The sequence below is a fragment of the Varroa jacobsoni genome, unplaced genomic scaffold, assembly GCF_002532875.2.
Source record: "Varroa jacobsoni isolate VJ856 unplaced genomic scaffold, vjacob_1.0 scaffold_546, whole genome shotgun sequence".
NCBI lineage: Eukaryota > Metazoa > Arthropoda > Arachnida > Mesostigmata > Varroidae > Varroa > Varroa jacobsoni.
In genome coordinates this window covers 38,911-56,380 of record NW_019213448.1, presented here as the reverse complement: position 1 = coordinate 56,380, position 17,470 = coordinate 38,911, and the positions used below count along the sequence as shown (strand labels likewise).

At 39.1% G+C, this 17,470-nt stretch overlaps 1 protein-coding gene across 1 annotated transcript in view; it reads right to left on the bottom strand.

Moving 5' to 3' along the window:
• The window catches only part of LOC111261328 (uncharacterized), a 12,689-nt gene extending 3,129 nt beyond the window's left edge, over positions 1–9,560 (bottom strand). Inside the window, exons 1-4 of the mRNA XM_022834736.2 lie at positions 9,428–9,560; positions 8,680–8,818; positions 5,873–5,923; positions 128–178 (exon numbers count right to left, since the gene is read on the bottom strand). Of these exons, the coding sequence (XP_022690471.1) occupies positions 128–178; positions 5,873–5,923; positions 8,680–8,799 (222 nt within the window). The 5' untranslated portion in view covers positions 8,800–8,818; positions 9,428–9,560. The remainder of the gene's footprint in view (positions 1–127; positions 179–5,872; positions 5,924–8,679; positions 8,819–9,427) is intronic.
• Positions 9,561–17,470: the final 7,910 nt, after the last annotated feature.

The following is a 17,470-nucleotide window of genomic DNA, read 5'->3' as shown; positions in this document are numbered from 1 at the left end:
ATATATGGGGAAACAGAGACTTTTGTCTGAATTCACAGATAAAGAATTGAATGATTAGACTCAGATACGTTCAGTGTATGCATTACCTTATAGGTTTATTATTATTAAACATATGACTCATACTTACGATACCAGTGCACGCCAGAGTCTGTCGCTGTGGACAATAGATGCATTCACTCTGAAAACGAAAAATGCCACACGTATGCAGCATGAAACGATTATCTTCTGTAAAGAGTAAAGTTACGTTGAGCGGACCTCAAGGTAAAGGTTCGCAGATGACAAAACCTTCTTCCATTTTTTCATTCTATTTTATATATACGTACTGCATTACATAAGCAAAAGTGGCAACAGCTTAAGCGTCAACCTAATAGCTTGAACAAATGGATTCAGTATATATATATATATATATATACAGAATGCTTAAGACCATTTTTAAAGGAACTTACGTATGTTTATCATGGACCCTCTGATAGTGTATAACGTTCATGTCGGCTATAAACATGTTCGCTCACAAAATGTATATTTATTATTTCCAATAGATTAGAAAACTTTGTGCGCACTGTTTTATCTACACGTATTCTAAGATTGTCACAAAAACGTCGCACGACAGATTATATAGCACACTGTTTTTTCTGCTCTTACACTTGCGAATGTTCGCAGACCAATGATCAATGGCGCGATGGCCCAATTCTAGAATAAAATGGGCTTAGTGAAATAAAGAGATACTTCTAAAATAAGTCACTCAGCAATTGATTGAATTTTTTGCGTGGCGCGGGCTGACCCTGAACTTGATCGGTTGAAAAACTCGCTTTTTCTACAGCATCCGGCAGCACCGCTGCACTGTCACCGTAGTCTCTTGAAAAATGTCTATTTTCTATTTGCAGAACGTTCGACCGTTTGGTGTCTTGGGGGCGTAAAAGCCCGAGCACAAGACTCGGCAGATTAAATTTATTGCGTGGATACAGCGAAAAGTAATCGTCGAAATTTAGAGGACAAATAAACAATTTGGGGTATCGATGTAGGCAAAAATGGGTCTGCAAGTCTGTCTAGTGGACTCTCGGGTTGTCGGGGTGAACCAAATGGTCTTAACGGGTAACGAAATGAGGCAAGGATAGAAATAAATTATCAGTAGAATCTGCAGTTGGGACTGATTAAGCAGCTGGCAGTCCGGGATGGGACTGTCTCTCTAAAGACAAGGTGCGTGTCTAAACATTCGATTCGGATAAGATGGTTGATACTACTCTGCGATGAAAGTGGACAACACAAAAAAGAATACCCTCAGCAGTTTCTAACGGGTGTGTTCGTTTCTATAGGCGAACATTGCGGAGTGATGTTTAGGAAAACGGTCAGGTCACTTGTACAATTGGACAAATATATTTTAGCATAGTTGAGTGCGGAATGGACCGCGACACGTCGTGGTACTTACGGGCAAAACGCTCGATATAGCTGAATTGGAATTAGTTAGATGCATGCAAACCAACTCTGCTTAAGTTCTTGGCAGCAAATAGGATTACGATCAAAATTTATAGCCGGTTTCTAGTTGTATCGCTGGATAATGTACCCGTGCCATGAAGGTATGCTTGATTTATTCACTATTACCTTGTGATAACGCGCTACCTACTAAGAAGAATACATCCAAAATCATATAATAACAAACCATATAAAGAATAAACAAAGTGTCTATGACATATACATGAATTGACGGCTTTGCCTTTGAGTATATAGAAAACACCTGTATGTTCAACGTTGCGTCGGCTAGCAGGAATAAGTAAGTATCTCCTTTTTCCGTTAAATTTCTGTTCTTTTTCTATGTCCATTCTTGGCTGTAATAGCTTGTCGTATAAAAAGAAGAAGCCCCCTAACACAGTCAGATTACTTTAATTTTTTCTAGTGTTTGCCCCGGTGTCTAGTGACTTTGGTTAAATTGAAGCAAACCACGCGCGCTCCCACTGCTTGCTTTTGTTCGGTCACAGCCTGTGAGAACCGCTTTCGCCCAACAGCGCCATTAGTCGTAGCAGAATGAGCAAGAAGACCATCACGTACAAAACACAACAGGCGCAAATTAGTGGATCTCGTTGAGATTCACTCTATAATTATGTACAATTTGACTCACCCTTTTGTTTTTACATCAGAGGAATATCCTTCAACGAGAGCAGCCAAATAGAGCGACACACGAATTTCACATTTCCGCAGAAGTGGAGAGACCTTATTTATTTTGTGACGTGCCCGATAACGTACGATCGCTTTTACAGCCAGCAAAAAGAATAGATTTCTGTACATGTTAACATGAATTCCTCTAGATTGTCCTAGTCAGTTATTAAAGGCTGTAAGATATCGCGCGTTTTTTTCAAACACTGCCCTCTCTCCGCAAGCCTTTTGAGTATATCAGGCCACGTACGAATCGAAAGGGTTCGGTTTTTTCTGTAGGCCTGCAGTGTTTGTGTGATGTATCGATATAAGGTCCTATGTATACACTACATATGTATACACATACGCGCTATGATGAAGTTACTGGCGAACATTGGTTTGCGAAGCTTTAATAGCGCTATTCATATTTGAAGAACAGACTCTGATATGAAAAACGCTTCGAATTCAACCGAGGTTGTATCTTGAGCTGCTTGGACAAAGCGCACGAAATTGAAAAGACTCGTAAATCGGCTGAAAAAATATATTCTTGCCAGATTGCTATTCTAACTCACTTACGAACGATGCCGCATCTGCAATGCGACAGTATTTACCCTTTAACCCAATAGTATTAGTAGGGCAGCCGTCAATGTCGAGTAGTTTGGTGCTTACTTAGCGAGCTGCAAAAAAAGATCTCGCTTTGAGGACCCGATGCCCAAGACCCGAAAGTTCAGTAACTAGACCCACTTGTAAACCAAGTGGCCCAAAAAAATTGAGTGTCATTATTTCCGCAGAAGACAAAAAAAGTTACGTATTGCGCGAGATATATATAGATATATATATTGGAGAAATTGTATAAGTTAAAGTAATAAGTCGAAAAATTGTCCTTAAAATAAGACTCACAATTGAAATAACATTCCTTCAATAGAGTCGACCACCTATGATGATCAGGTTTCTGTCAAATAAGTATTTTTAGCAACACCTGAATTGCTGACGCAGACAAAAACGGCTTACGAGTATCAATAGATAGTACCGTTTCCATAAAACGCGGTTTCTTAAACTGCATGATTTTCAGTGGCTACTTGTTATCACTAAAGTTCTTTATCGGGCTATATCTATAACAGAAGAGCTTATGTAGAGGGTGTGTCGACACGGAACATTATATTAGGAACGTGATAACTTGCAATACAATATCTCTGTGTATTGCACACATTGAAAAAGATGTGTACATTGTACCTGCTTCATACACCCCATCAAGCGGATTTGGTGTCGGCCATATCATGCCGATGCTCCAGTACGAACCATAGCTTTACACAAAATCGCTAGGAGATCACAGTTGAACGGCTGTTTAAACTCCGTACGGCTGCAATTATATCTGCACACTTTGCCACGTCGTCTAATTAGCTCTATTTAAACATTTTGCGCGCCCTCTTGCGGATTAACTGAAAGAAAACGAAGAGATCCCTCTGTTCCGCCGTATTATTACGTAACATTTGTTTTGTAACAGAAAGATTCAGATATGCATATTCTATTTAAAAAAGCTGATAGGAATGCAGTAATCATGTTTTGATGTTTCTGTAGAATGCAAAGTTTTTGTAGCCTTAGGAATGGATCATGTATATGTGACTGAGCAAGGAAGTTTATACGTGTATAAGGGTTTACTTTTTCAATTTCTATCAAAAATAAACACAAATAAAGAGGTATTATTTGCTAAAAATTGTTTCCCATTTCTGAGGATTCCTAGTCAGGTGCTTTGATGACCCGCTCCTGTGGAGAGGGTCTAATTATGTTCACCAGTTAATGACCCTATGAAAGTTCTATGCGATAGATGAGGTATATACTGCGTTACGCGTAGCAAACATTCGATCAATTAGGCACTTTTAAACTACTAGAATATACATTAGGACGCACTTTACCCTCCTTAGTTTTCACTCTCAACGATTACGATTTTATAACTAATAAACTCTTGTACGTACATCACATAGTTCTTATCAATCAACAGACTGTCACATCTTCGATGTGAGGTACCGGGCGATTTGTTTAGATCAATGATAGATTCATTGCCGATTTTATGGCTAACAGTGTAAAAATAATACTGCACTATAGCATTACCTCTAAGAACTTCGGATCAGGTAGAAAAACACCCGTTTAGAGCATGCGGGTGCGTGTGTCTGTTCGCATGTGGATGCTAATAGGCATGTATAAAGCGTAGAATGTATAATAAATTAAATCTTTTTAGATTCTGCACTAAGATTACTAGTACTAAGTATACTGTTTAATACTATCTAAAGATTTAAATAGCATTCCTTCTTTTTTATTACGAAAAAAATAAACGGAAAAGAGTGAGGAGGTGTGTCTTCAACAGAATACGAAAATATCATATATATAAAAGTAAATGATTATCGTTTTGAAACGCTCTCTTCGCAAATCCTTGAAGTGTCTCGTTTTTTACTCGTTGAAAACCCTGCGGGGGAGCATTTGTGACACGAATTGCCTTGACTCTATTGCGCGGGGGCATTACCAATTAAAATAATTATGTTTAAACAAGAACCTGTTCCGTCGATTAGAGTCAAGTAGACTATCTTTAGCGGAACATAGCGTGGCTTCTTTTATTTAATTAAATATATATTTGGAGTTTCAATGAAACATAACAAGTTTTTCATTACTTTTACTTAAATTGTGAGCAGCTTAAAATGTCATGACGTTCGAGACAGTTGATGTTGACCTGCAACAACCAACACTTCGTTATTTCCTCCATTTGTATGCTATTGACCAAATAGTCTGTCTCAATGCCTTCTTGAAATTAAGGAAGTTTTTCCAGATGTTCAATCCTTCAGATGCGACGTGGACTTCGTTGCACGTATGCAAACATTTTCAGTATTTTTTCCGGCCATTGTAAGGGCGATACCATTGTAGGATATCCATTTTGGTGTTAATTCCATCAGTAAATGTTAAACACAAATATTGTCGATGATAATCGGATTTTTTTAATCGATTCATTCCCTTTCGTGTTGAAAGGTGCCAGCCGTCTGAAACCGTGCTTAACTAGGACAATACAGGGCGTACAATGTTTGCTTGTTAACCGATTGCTGTCTCTAGCACACATACTTAATATCGATACGTGAAAAAGAAAAAATCCATCAAAAACATTATTATGATGGAATACAAATTTTAAAAGGTAGTTGAACCCGCAATTGTCATCACTCGTATTCATGGCATATGACATCATTGCAGATCTTAACAGAACGAACAAAGTTGTAACGTTTGGAATAGCAGCATTAGCTATAAAAGAAGATCGATCGATTTTTTAATTTAATTAAGAACATAGGTAAGTGGTGTGCCGTAAAGCGTCCGTAATCAGAACGGAATAATTGTTAAATGAATATGGTGTGGGTCCTTTTCGAGCCCAATTTTGTTCCGGCTAAGTACGTTTTTTGTCGTCAGTGATGTTAACAGATCGAACATGTTTTGATAAACTGTCCCGTTCTTATAAACAGCTCAGCTAGTGATGCTCTCACAATTTATCTGTTACATGTCATATATGGGTAGGGTAACAGCATATGGTCAATAATATGTTGAACTAGCTTTAGGACTATTTTGCTACTGTTCGATAGAAGATAACCGAAACAACGATCGAGTAGATCTTACATTGACGACTTGCGGGAGGCAGCAACGAAATAAGCTACAAGATCTATTTTTATGTATGTCAATATGTAGGTCCGTAATTTATGGCGTAAGCATTACTTACGGCTTGGGTCGAGTCGATAGCGTCATAATTGAGGCAAACATAGTAAACAATCTGAAAATAAATCAGAATTTACCAGAATCGAGAACGACCAGAGGGAAAATTATAGCAAAAATAGTATTAACGATTAATAGAAACAACATATAAAATGAAGCTGAATTCCAAGTGTACCGAGGACAACTATAGTAATATATCTATGTACAGTTGAAAACTGAAATAATCTGTTTAAAGATAATGATTGACAATGTGATGCAGTTCACAGGGACAAATCTCATTACGTTCGGCTCAAGATGTTTACCTATTCCTCATACATACCTTTTATGGAACCGTTAGTAGTAATTTCGGCTTGGTATGACAGTCGCATTAAACTGTGTTTAATTGCATGTCGTACGAGCCTTTTTTCTTAATAGGTCCAATAAGAGTGTTTTTGATTTGTGAGCGATCATATGGCCCTGCACTGCGCATACTCATGAAGGACGAGGTCTACGAGAAATAAGCTAAAGCGCTAGAAGGCACCGCCTCACGTAGCATCAGCTCAATTGTTGGCCCCGTATTACCGCCACAGCCATCCAAAAGTGATTGTCGCATTTCGTCAAAAACCACAAATATCTTTTAAATATACGTACATTGCCCCTGATACCGTCCTACGTATGCGGCCTAGCGATTTCGTATTGAGCATGTCAGAGATCTACAAAGAAATTTGGCAAACAAATTGACAACCGTTCGTGGTGAGGATGCCCACGCAACGATGTGATAAATCAGCCAGCCAGCCATCTTGCCAGCCGGCCATCTTGCCAGCCGGCCATCTTGCCAGCCGGCGAACATTGCGTTCACGATTGATTAACAGTGCTGATAAATCTAACACCGTTTTTTCATATTATACATATCTAAAGAAGTTAATGGTCAATAATAAATATTATACATAACATGTATGTAGAGGTATTTCTTAGTCCTACTTCCTTACTAGATATAGTCTGAGTGAGTGCAGATGTGTGTGACATAGCCACAGAAATTACGTAGAAGTAGTACTAGCGGTATCAAAAAACCCATGTTGCTGCATGATTTGGGGTGAAGAACACCTTTCGAACGTCAACTCAGTAACCTGTGATACCACAGTTCGTTGGCAGGAAGTAACATAAAGTAGATTGATCTGTTACTTTAAAAGATGCCGCGTTAGATACTCTCTGTGCTTGCCTGAAGTGATTTCTTTAGACAGTGCTATGCCAGTCCTAGATTGAAATAGATTGAGATAGGCATTAGTTCTAAAACAGGGAATTCAAAGCCCCGTTTCTAATGCAGCTTTGTGTCTATCACCCCAACGATGGTTTCCTGTTTGAATTTAGATTTTTTTCAAATGCATATGTTATGTATGCTGTGAACTGATTTGCGTATTTAGCTGGCCAGACTGGCCTGTTTGTTCTTCTTTAGGACAGGTCTAGGAACGACATCTCCTTAGTTGCATCTAGTGTTCGAGACCACAGATCAGTATAGGGGAAGGAAACTGCTGCGAACAGTTCGTTTAGGGGCTTATGAACTGAGAAATCCCCGAGCATATCATATATAAAATAACAGACAACGCCTATTAACTAAGATGTCTTAATTCGGTTTCGGTGTAAGGGGCCTCCAGATTTTTCACCAAACCAAAAATGAATCATGACCAATTGTCCGGAAAGTGGATACATTGTCCTATAAAAAAGTGCCTATTCCGTGAATTCGATACTATCTATTCGATTTACGCCAACTACATATAGGGAAGGACCTTAGGTTAAAATTCGGTTGAGTCTATCGCCGGCATTAATACAATGGAACTCACTAATACCCCTCTCAAATAAGCATTCATTGCTATTGCATCTTGCCTTTAAAACTCGTATACGAAAAACACGACTTCATAATTCTGATTAGTTACGTATTAAGAGGTATTAGGGGATCAAAATAGTAACGGTGGCGCGAGTTCATGAAGGTTGCACGAAAGCAAGAAAACGGTAACAAACCTTGTTAGTATCAATCGGCGGTTAGGCTTTAGGAATATCCCTGTTCCGTACGTAACTGATGGCGCACAAATTGTCAGAAGATTATCCATTCCGTGTTTGCAAAGCTCAGTTATTGATGGTGCAAAAAACGGTGAACGTGTGTACTTAGTACATGAAACTATATATGTTTAGCATGTGTAACGGTTTGTGCTAAAGTCGATCTTCCTTTATTCAATGTTATGCAAAAAATAGAATAGATTCCATCGGTTTAAAAGGTTTTACTAATTAGTAAGGTTACTAGAATTTCTAATAAAACAAATAGTACCAATTATAGGAATTTCTAAACAATGAGAAGATCATTACCATTTCTACATGTGATATATTCAATATGCTTGCGCTACGCCACGTTTTTTATCAGGTACATCCACTGAGATGTTTTTTTTTTTATAAATCAGTGGAGACACGTATTTTCTATAGCGACATAATATATGTAACATCATAGTTTCATAGCACCTAAGACTTTCGCATTATCTCAGAAGAAGACTGCCCACCCGATCCATGACATCCTATGTATATATATATATATATATATATATCGTCATTAAATCCTTCTGTGAAGCCTTTTTATGGCTTGACTCGAAGAAATATACTTATCATTGCTATGCTGCTCGTAAGCTACCGCTTACCATGTAAGCCTGGCGCACGGGTAAACCTAGCCTGGCGATTTTTTTTGATAAAACTGTGGGCATAGAGCAGTCGAGTTTGTCTTTCTATAACACAAGTACGTCTACCGTAGTTCCTTTCAAATATTCCTATTTAAAATCTCTAACTGATACTCACGGCTCTTTGACGCGGGTTTCGTGAACCAAAAAAGAACGCTTCAGCCTCTTGCTTTACTATAAAAAGTGTGAAGATCGCACAAAGAAGGATCGAATTTAAGGATAAGATATGAGAACGCATGACGACGTTCCGCGGTATCCTGCGCGCATACACCGAGGTCACAAATTAAAAGAAGAATCGATTGTTAGATATTGTTTAGGGTCTCTTAGAAACGGATCCGTTTTAATTCTTGTTGCCAGGTAATAGTACGAATATACTTTACATAGGGTAACAATTAAGCTGAGATCATAAGGCGTATAATTCGCTGAATCATCGCAAGCCGGTTTATAGAAAGATTGAAAGTTCTCTATTGGAAATTTAGATCTACACTCCTATAATTTGCTGAACTACCGGTACTTCGAAGCCGGACGCTTAAAAGTCACTTACAGTCGGTGAGAGTTTCAGTTCCACCAGGCTAAATTCATTTTTAATTTCGCGAATTAGATGCCTATTGAACGTATTTCTGTAATATTTAGTCCACTACATCTCAACCATGTTTATCTCACGGGATCCTATCGAGTATAGCCTCCAGCGGTAGCGCGCTTAATTTCCTATTGCGCTGTATAAACTTTTCCGCGATTCGTGAGTAGAATTCCATTGTTTCCAATGCCAACTGGCTAGTGTGACAGCAACTGGCCTTCGACGCCGTCAGGGGTGCCTTGTGCCAAGTCCGCAATAACAGGCCCGCACAACAAGCTCTTCTACTTACCTTATGATAAAAGCTTTTCGCTCAACATGTCTATGGTTTTGGATAACTGTGTGAATGACACGTTGTAAACTGTAATGCCTGAGGATGCTCACGGAAGTGTGAGTCGTGTTTTCTTGCAGCAGGAAAGGGTTTCTCGCAATAGCGAACTGTCTACTTTTCAGTACCCCTCGTAATACATCGACTACTCTCGCTCACTAATGGTTGAACATGCGGAACGAAGTCAGTATTAGGGCTTGCGGCAGTCGAGCTGCTGGACTGCCCAGATGACTGGCACTTCTGTTCTTGAGCCGGACGTAGAGCAAGCACAGCTTATTTGGGACGCTTCGGTCAAGAAGTGCTAGACTCTTATGGTTTTGCGCCATCCGGATTAACTCAACATATGAACCTATACGCGGTAGAGAAATTAGAAACGCGGTAGAAGCCAAGACCTCGGCGTTCTTCGAATGCTCTCCGAAAGCATTAGTTCAAATTTTACACCACGATCATCTAGAGGAGACCGCTTGACACTCACGATCACGCCAATCGCGAAATCAACACAAACTCGTTCGAAATGTTCACACTCCCGGCCTTCCAGTAGTCATTTCCGTTTCTCTGCCAGTCGCTCATTTTCCTCAGCCCATCGCCTAGACTTCCCTTCGTTGTATCCCACGAGGGACGGCTCTAAATCAGCCAGCCGCCCAAGTAACGCGATTTTGACCATATCGCGCATCATCCCACCTCTGCCCCAAGAATAAAGCGAACTGGTTGAGCTCCAGCGTTTCACAGCCACTCGCTTCACGTTTGTATAGCTGTAGACGTGTATTGATCCATATATTTATGTTACAATAACTTATCTAACAAACTATATAATTTATATTCAGGCCCTAAATAGTATATAGGAAATATCTCCAAGCTTAGATATTTAGAACCAAGCAGAAAAACCAGGATTTTATCATTGTAGGTTTTGATATATCTATGAAAGGAGTATTTCCAGCCAAGTCGATTATGGGCCAGGCTCTACTAACAAGCCCGTCCACGGAAAGTAGTAATAGTCCTCGCAAGTATAATCAAAATAATTACAAAATGTGTGGTTAACCAAGGATCATCGTGTCGGTTATTATTAACTGCTAAAAAGCAGAAAAAATTTGATAATATTGTTAAGCCCATCTTTTACCTACAGCAGGTTATCACTTGATAATTACTAAGCCAATATAATAAATATAAAGGCTATAAACGAAGGCCGTCCGACAATCGCGCGCGAATCGAACCTCGTGCACGGCGAGAACGACAGAGTTTTTAAAGCCCCGTGGTGCAGCGCAAGATAAGAAGGATTTTTTTAATAAACGTCGAGGTCAACAAGCAAGAGCTATTATATCGTAATTCCATATAACTTATAATATCTGTGGTCGTTCTTTATTTAGCACATTTATTTGGGTAAGAGTGTTTAGATAAAAAAACAGCAGGATTCAAAATACATCTAATAAGTTGTGTAAGTATCTGAATCAACTGGGAACTGAAGCTTAAAGTAATGGCAGATAAAATGAGATGCGTGTAAACGGACGAAAAAATAATGGTTTCATGCTATACTTCTCCACTCCATGGATCAGATGTTTACCCTAAAGAAAGCAATACTCTTCTCTAATAGGCTCTGATAGGCGACGTAGTTCATTTTTGGCACAGTTTAGGATTACGGAAACCTACTAGGTTTTGCATTTTCGAACCTATTTTTAAATGTCCTTAATTGAAAATAAAATTAGCATCAAATAGTTGGTAGAAACAAATAAATAAATTCTACCATGGACACATATTTTAAAGCATAAACTGCTTTGCTTGCCTTATATCTGGATAACGTATTTTAGCATTAACACCGGATTGTTGTTGAGCATTTTTTAGCCAAAATTAAATCAAATGCTTGTTTTAAAATGATATTACTAAACCAAGTATGTGCTACTTTAATCGTTGACTAGTTACTATTATTCTGGTAATATAATAATTCTATCTTTATAAAATTCCTCTAGTTCCTGGACAAAGCTTTTTAATGGGTCATTTTTGTATTCATTCATTGAAACTAAATGAACATCATTGAGGTAGTTTCCCGGAAACGAAAATGATACTGTGAAGGTGAGGGACAGGTCCGGATTACACGGTAAATGCCTTCAAATTTTCCATTCAGGTCCATGTCACGGTTCAGTCACTTGCTCCTATCGATTTTTTCAATGGCTCTTGCTTGCAACTTCGTCAGGTATTGACGGTAGAAATCGTAATCCATCGTTTAACCTGGCGGAACAACCCAGAATGCGCGAGTTCTTTCCAGTTCCACCAAACGTCTTCTTTAGCGTCAGCCTGGGTTTACTACTAATCGTATAACATACTCGAATTATTTGTTTAATTTGTCGTATATGATCCAGCCGTAATTGACTCTCTAGAGAAGGTCGACTTCGTGTCGTTTCTATAGAGATTCAGAGACGGTATTTGGCAACGGTTCTTGTGTGTGACACCCAAGCACCGAGTTATTAGAGCTATTTGTTGGCCGATGTTTAGTCCATAGATTAAGCTTGCTCAAATTCTGCACTAATTTTGTCAACTTCTGTTATCTAGAAAGAGCATATGTCAAACCGAACCAATCTTTGGAGTATAAATAGTACACATTTGTTGTAAATATATTTATAAAATTGCAATCATAAAATTGTAAATATTATATATGGTAAAATATTGTAAACAATAGAGAATTCTATCCATGTTCAAAGCGCTCCGTCGTGAGTCTGAATAAAGACATATTCTAATAATTTTCCTACATCCACTAATAGACTTGATTTTTCAAAAGGGACCAACGTTGACCCGAGTCAATTTGTAACCGATTTTTAACAACCTGACGATTCGTAGAATTTTATCCTATTTCCTGTGTGTTATTGATGTTTGCGATATTAAATATTTGTAACACGGTAACTATTGCAAGTGTACTTTCGAACGTATCCCTGAGATGTCAGTTCCTTCTTATCGAATTATTTGAAATAAAAGTGCGGATTGGCTACGTCCTATTCTCGTATCAATATCGCTAGATAGGTACGTATTTAAGTGGGCCATTCGGTCTTAGTGTGGCACTAGAACACGTAATCGTTGCGTAAATGATGCTAGCGAAATTATAATCAGCCAGTATTTTTTCAGAAAAATCTTACTTATTACCAGTGAACTAAGTACTGTTTGGTAGACGAAAGCACATAATATTTTTATCGTTTTCGAAAAATCTATGGTAATAGGTTATTGTTTTGGTTAGATTTATCTATGATTGATTAACCGTTTCGTTATAAGCTAAGTTCAATTGATAAGGCGAAACTTTAACCGTTCAGGTTTGAATCGGTCTCGAGCGACAGAACACAACTCCAATTATAAAGTAGATACAAAAAGGACTTTGGCATTCTTCGTTTATCACGTACCTGCTATTTTCGTTGGGCTCAAACAGGAATATATTAGTCCCGTACGCAGTGAGTGTTAAATGTCAAGCGCAGATGTTACCCATTGCAACTGGTTGGATTTTACCGTCAGTGAAATGGCGGCTTCGCGCATTGGCCTCTCAATGAATGGGTTGGTCCCCGTTCAATAAACAGCTCACCTAGCATCATGCGTTAGCGGATCTCTTCTGCTAAGGGATGAATTGATGCTGATACAATCGCTAAGTGGACCCTTCTCGAAACTGATCTCGGAGAGGGTGACGCAAATAGTTGTCACTGTGTATAACAGAGGTTCGGAGCACTGTCATTGAGGGCCTATCATACGTAGCTGAACATTTCTATAGGACGTTGGCCGGGGACGACAGGAATGGCGAGCCGTTCTAGCGAACGAATGAGCTCAAGACTGTGAAACGGACGGACGAATGTTATGTAGAATCCAATAATGCAGATAAGGAGGCGGAATTTATTTGTACTAGATATCTGCTAATTTGAAGATTGCCCAGAGCTTTGTGTTAGAGGAAACGAACTTATGGGTCGTTGAAAGTTATTGACAGAATAGTGGACAAACTCACCCTATACTGTTTACTGGTCCTATTTATTATAAAGATATTGAACTGTGACCGACCCTAACTTTTTTTTTTATTTCATATATAGTTAATATTTTAACAATACCTATCCATATGATAATCTTATAGCCAAAGCGAACAGGAATGAGCGGCTTTATTACAAGTCAAGTCTGAAGAAACGTTATGTCTGTCGTTGAGCATTGACACGTTTCTTTCTGCGCTGGGAGCCAGTCGACTAGAAAACTTGATACATTTGAATAAGATTAAAGAATAAAGTAAATAGTTAGAATTTGAGCTACCCTCTGCTATGGCTAAACTTTTTCTAACAATTTAATTTTCTAAAATTAGGCTAAAGCCAGCGGGTTGGGAGACAAATACCTACCCTAAATACGTTTTAGTGTTGTTAGTAAAAAAACAAATTCACTCGATAGTGTTATCGTGTTGATAGAGACCGTCGTTTATTTACTATGAAAATTAATTTCTACTAACATGTACTCATATCGTTCGAGCAACGTAACTTTTTAGGTTTTAAGACCATGTAAACTTAGAAACAGGAAGATAATGTTTTGTTTTCTCATATTCTATCATCTTAATTGAAGTTAAATTATTTAACGTAGACTGTGGTAGATTATAAGCAATTAAAGAGATCAATTAAACTGGATATTTATGACGGAACCTCGACATCGTCGAAGAAATGTACCGTTCTTTCCGTATAATTCGTACGCTATAAAAGCGTGCAGTTCAGTCAAGTGGAGTGATTGACTTGTAGGGGATTTGTATCGGTCCTCACCGTCTTTACGCCCAGAAAAACACTCTACAGTACACAATAATCGATCAAGTTTGTGACTAATTTCGGTGAGTCTGTTACCGTTCGGTCGAAGTAGAGTTAGTAGAGGTTACGTAGAGAGTGCGCACAGCCGATACATGATGACCGAGAAACCCATATCTTGATCGGGTAACAGGGCTGATATATACCTGTGTGTATATGATGCTTGTTGTAATTAGGCGCAATTGATCAAGGCCTGTCCATATAAGTTTATAGGGGTGTTTCTGTTTTTTCAAGTTACATCATAGGATTTAGGGCGTGCGGACTGCGACGAATCCGCTCAGCTTTGGACATATTCACTTTTTGATTGACTAGCTTTAAGACGAGCATCATTGGCAAACTGTCGTGAGCCGATCCACACTCTTTCGAGGGCGGCCCACCTGGCAATGAAAAACATTTTATTATAGTTGAGTAAGCAGTTCCCTTTTTAGGAATGCGAACAGACCGTATTTGCCTAGGTCCCGTTAGGATGTTATCAGCAAATGTACATAATGTAAAGGCAAAAGAGACCACCACAGCAGCAGCGGTAGGATGAGATGGGTGCTGCTAAATCGACAAACACGACAAAGCTACGAAAAAACTCTTCTAGCGACAACGGGCTATAATGCGGTTACCTTCCCTGACAGCTTGTCAGTGTCACGCTATCTAACGCGTGCAGCATTGAACGACGATCAGCGATTCACTGAGGTCGAAGATCAGCCAGGCTTTAGGTGGCTAACTTGGCACCTCTAATGAAACTCGCTGCCCTCGAGACCAACATCGATAAACAACGACGGTAGAAAACTTCGAATAAATAGTATAATGAATCTATCGGAGATTGATATTCTACGCGACATGGCCTTTTCTAAACTTATTCAAGCCTGTTAATGTTGAGCTGTTACTCATTTCTATGATGAGTCGACGATAATCGATATGACCAGACAGTAAATGCTAGTGAGATAATATACGGCAGGATGAACAGATTTAACAGAACCTCAATGTAAATAGTCCTTCAATGTAATGTATGTTCTCTGCTGAAAGCATATCGATGCCAATGCCCACGCTTCCAGAATCAGAAGTAACGCTTACAAATAAAATAAAGAAATCAATATGATTAGGCCATTCTGATCGATAGATGTCTTTTGTTAATTGTAAGTGAGGTGGCAGGCTAATCTATCTGCCTGCCTGCCTGCCTGCCTGCCTGTCTGTCTAGGTAAGTACCTTTGCTCCGGAATAGCATGACCTATTTACAGGATCCATGTTGAAATGGTATTTCCATAATGGTTGCCGGCTCTGTGCTAGGCCATATTCGAAGCTAATGCTAAAAAAAAAAACGATTGAAAGCTATAAAACCCTTTACGGTTCAACTCGCGGTTAATGCGGAAGTTTTCTCTAAGGCTATAAAGAGGCATCCTAAATTATTCTAAAGCCAATAAACTTCTTAAGCAGGAGTACTTTTTTAGAGTTTGCTCATCGCAGTGCTAGTGCCTGTAATGTAATCTATACATAACAGTAGGCATACACCTCAGAAGCTATTCGTGTTTTCCGCGCACTAGGACATGACGTGCATTGTGGGCGGCGTCCAAACAGGCAAAAAAAAATGCTTGTCTACGTTTAATGCGGTAGCCCTAAAGGTAAGACATGGGATCTGCAGCAGGGAACTGCCGGGGCCCTTGTACCACGACTAATTGTTTCGTCTGCATTGCAGATTATTCGTCTGGAGCGCAGCAAACGGATGGCGTACGCTTTTAAAAAAAGGAGCACGAACCGTCTATAGTTTCTCAATCACTCACAAACGTGAATACCAATTCATCTTTCAGCAAGGATAATTAAATGCTAGGGGTACGTAATAAGTACAACAGTGAGATGTTCTCCTAAAGGAAGCTTCGTCACTAATACGCTCAGGAGGGCGAGGGAGCGCTGGGAAAAAATATAAGATGTGCAGGATTGTACACACAGTTCGAAAAAAAACAAGCGACCAGGAGCGATTGTTTACTTTCCCGAGGATTTTGCTAACCTAACCATAACGCAGTCATTCATTCGATCAGATAGAACGCCCAAACTAGAGCGCACATTTCGGCGGGCGTCATAGCTAAAATTTATAACTTGTACGCGTATTTTTTTTGTCGCTAGAGGTCGTTCTGTAGAAATTATGGGACCTCCTGAGACTATTTCGTTGACACATTTATATAATACGATTTTACAGGGAAAAACCGCACGAACCAATGCGTTTGTTGCATTAGCTGTAACTATACTGAATATATAATTACACATATGAGTAAATTTTCCTTACTCTAGTGAGACTTTTTCTTGTTTTTTCTTAATAACGTTTTTACTAGTCTTACTCAAATAAACTACGCCTCTACCGACAGTCTCGCTTGCAGACGTAAGTTAGAAGAACTACAATACGCTGATTTATTTTTCATCATTTCGACGGCCGTTGGCCATCGAATCGTTTCACCATAGCTTGCGCAAATAGCTTTCACTAGCCTTTACCACTGTGTCTGTATGATGTAACTTCCATAAAGTAGCTAGTTGTCGGTAATCCAATTTGTAAATAGGTCAGTGTTGCGAAAAAGCTTGTTTCGAGTACAATAAATGATAGAAATTGTCGTGTGATCTTACACTGATGACGGGAATCCACTATTTCCTGCAGAGTTCATGTCCTACTAAGAGTAGACATGAGCGTGGTAACTGATTACCGGATCAGCGCTGGGTTGTGCTCGTGAGATATTTATCTCTATGTTTGCTCTATAATTGCTTATCCCAGTTCCAGAAAGATCTGACTTGAAACAGTTGGTCACAGCAGTGTGCACTAGAGCAGGTATAGCGCCAAACAATGTACACTTCAATAACTATTATCTAGGCTTCCTGCCGACAGGGTAATGATTTCCTATTCCTCTTATACACACTCTGGCGTAATTTGTCTTCAGGTCTCGGTGAACGTCAATGCTCATCCCAGATGTACCAATCCCAGATTAGTCCGATTTTTTATTTACGTTAACTATATCCGAAGAGCTTTTTGTAAAAAAAAAACAAAGCAATGAAAATAATGTCCGTTAAATTATTATGAAACTCTAATTCGCCACGAACGCTTATAAGTTGTAAAAGGAAGAAGGTAAAAACCATTTCTTCAGTGAAGTATTTTATGGTTGGAAGTAGACAGACGGTGACAAAGTTGATTAACGAGGCGGTGAAAGGTGTATGTGATACGTTTATTCCGGTTCTAATAGCAAGACGGCAG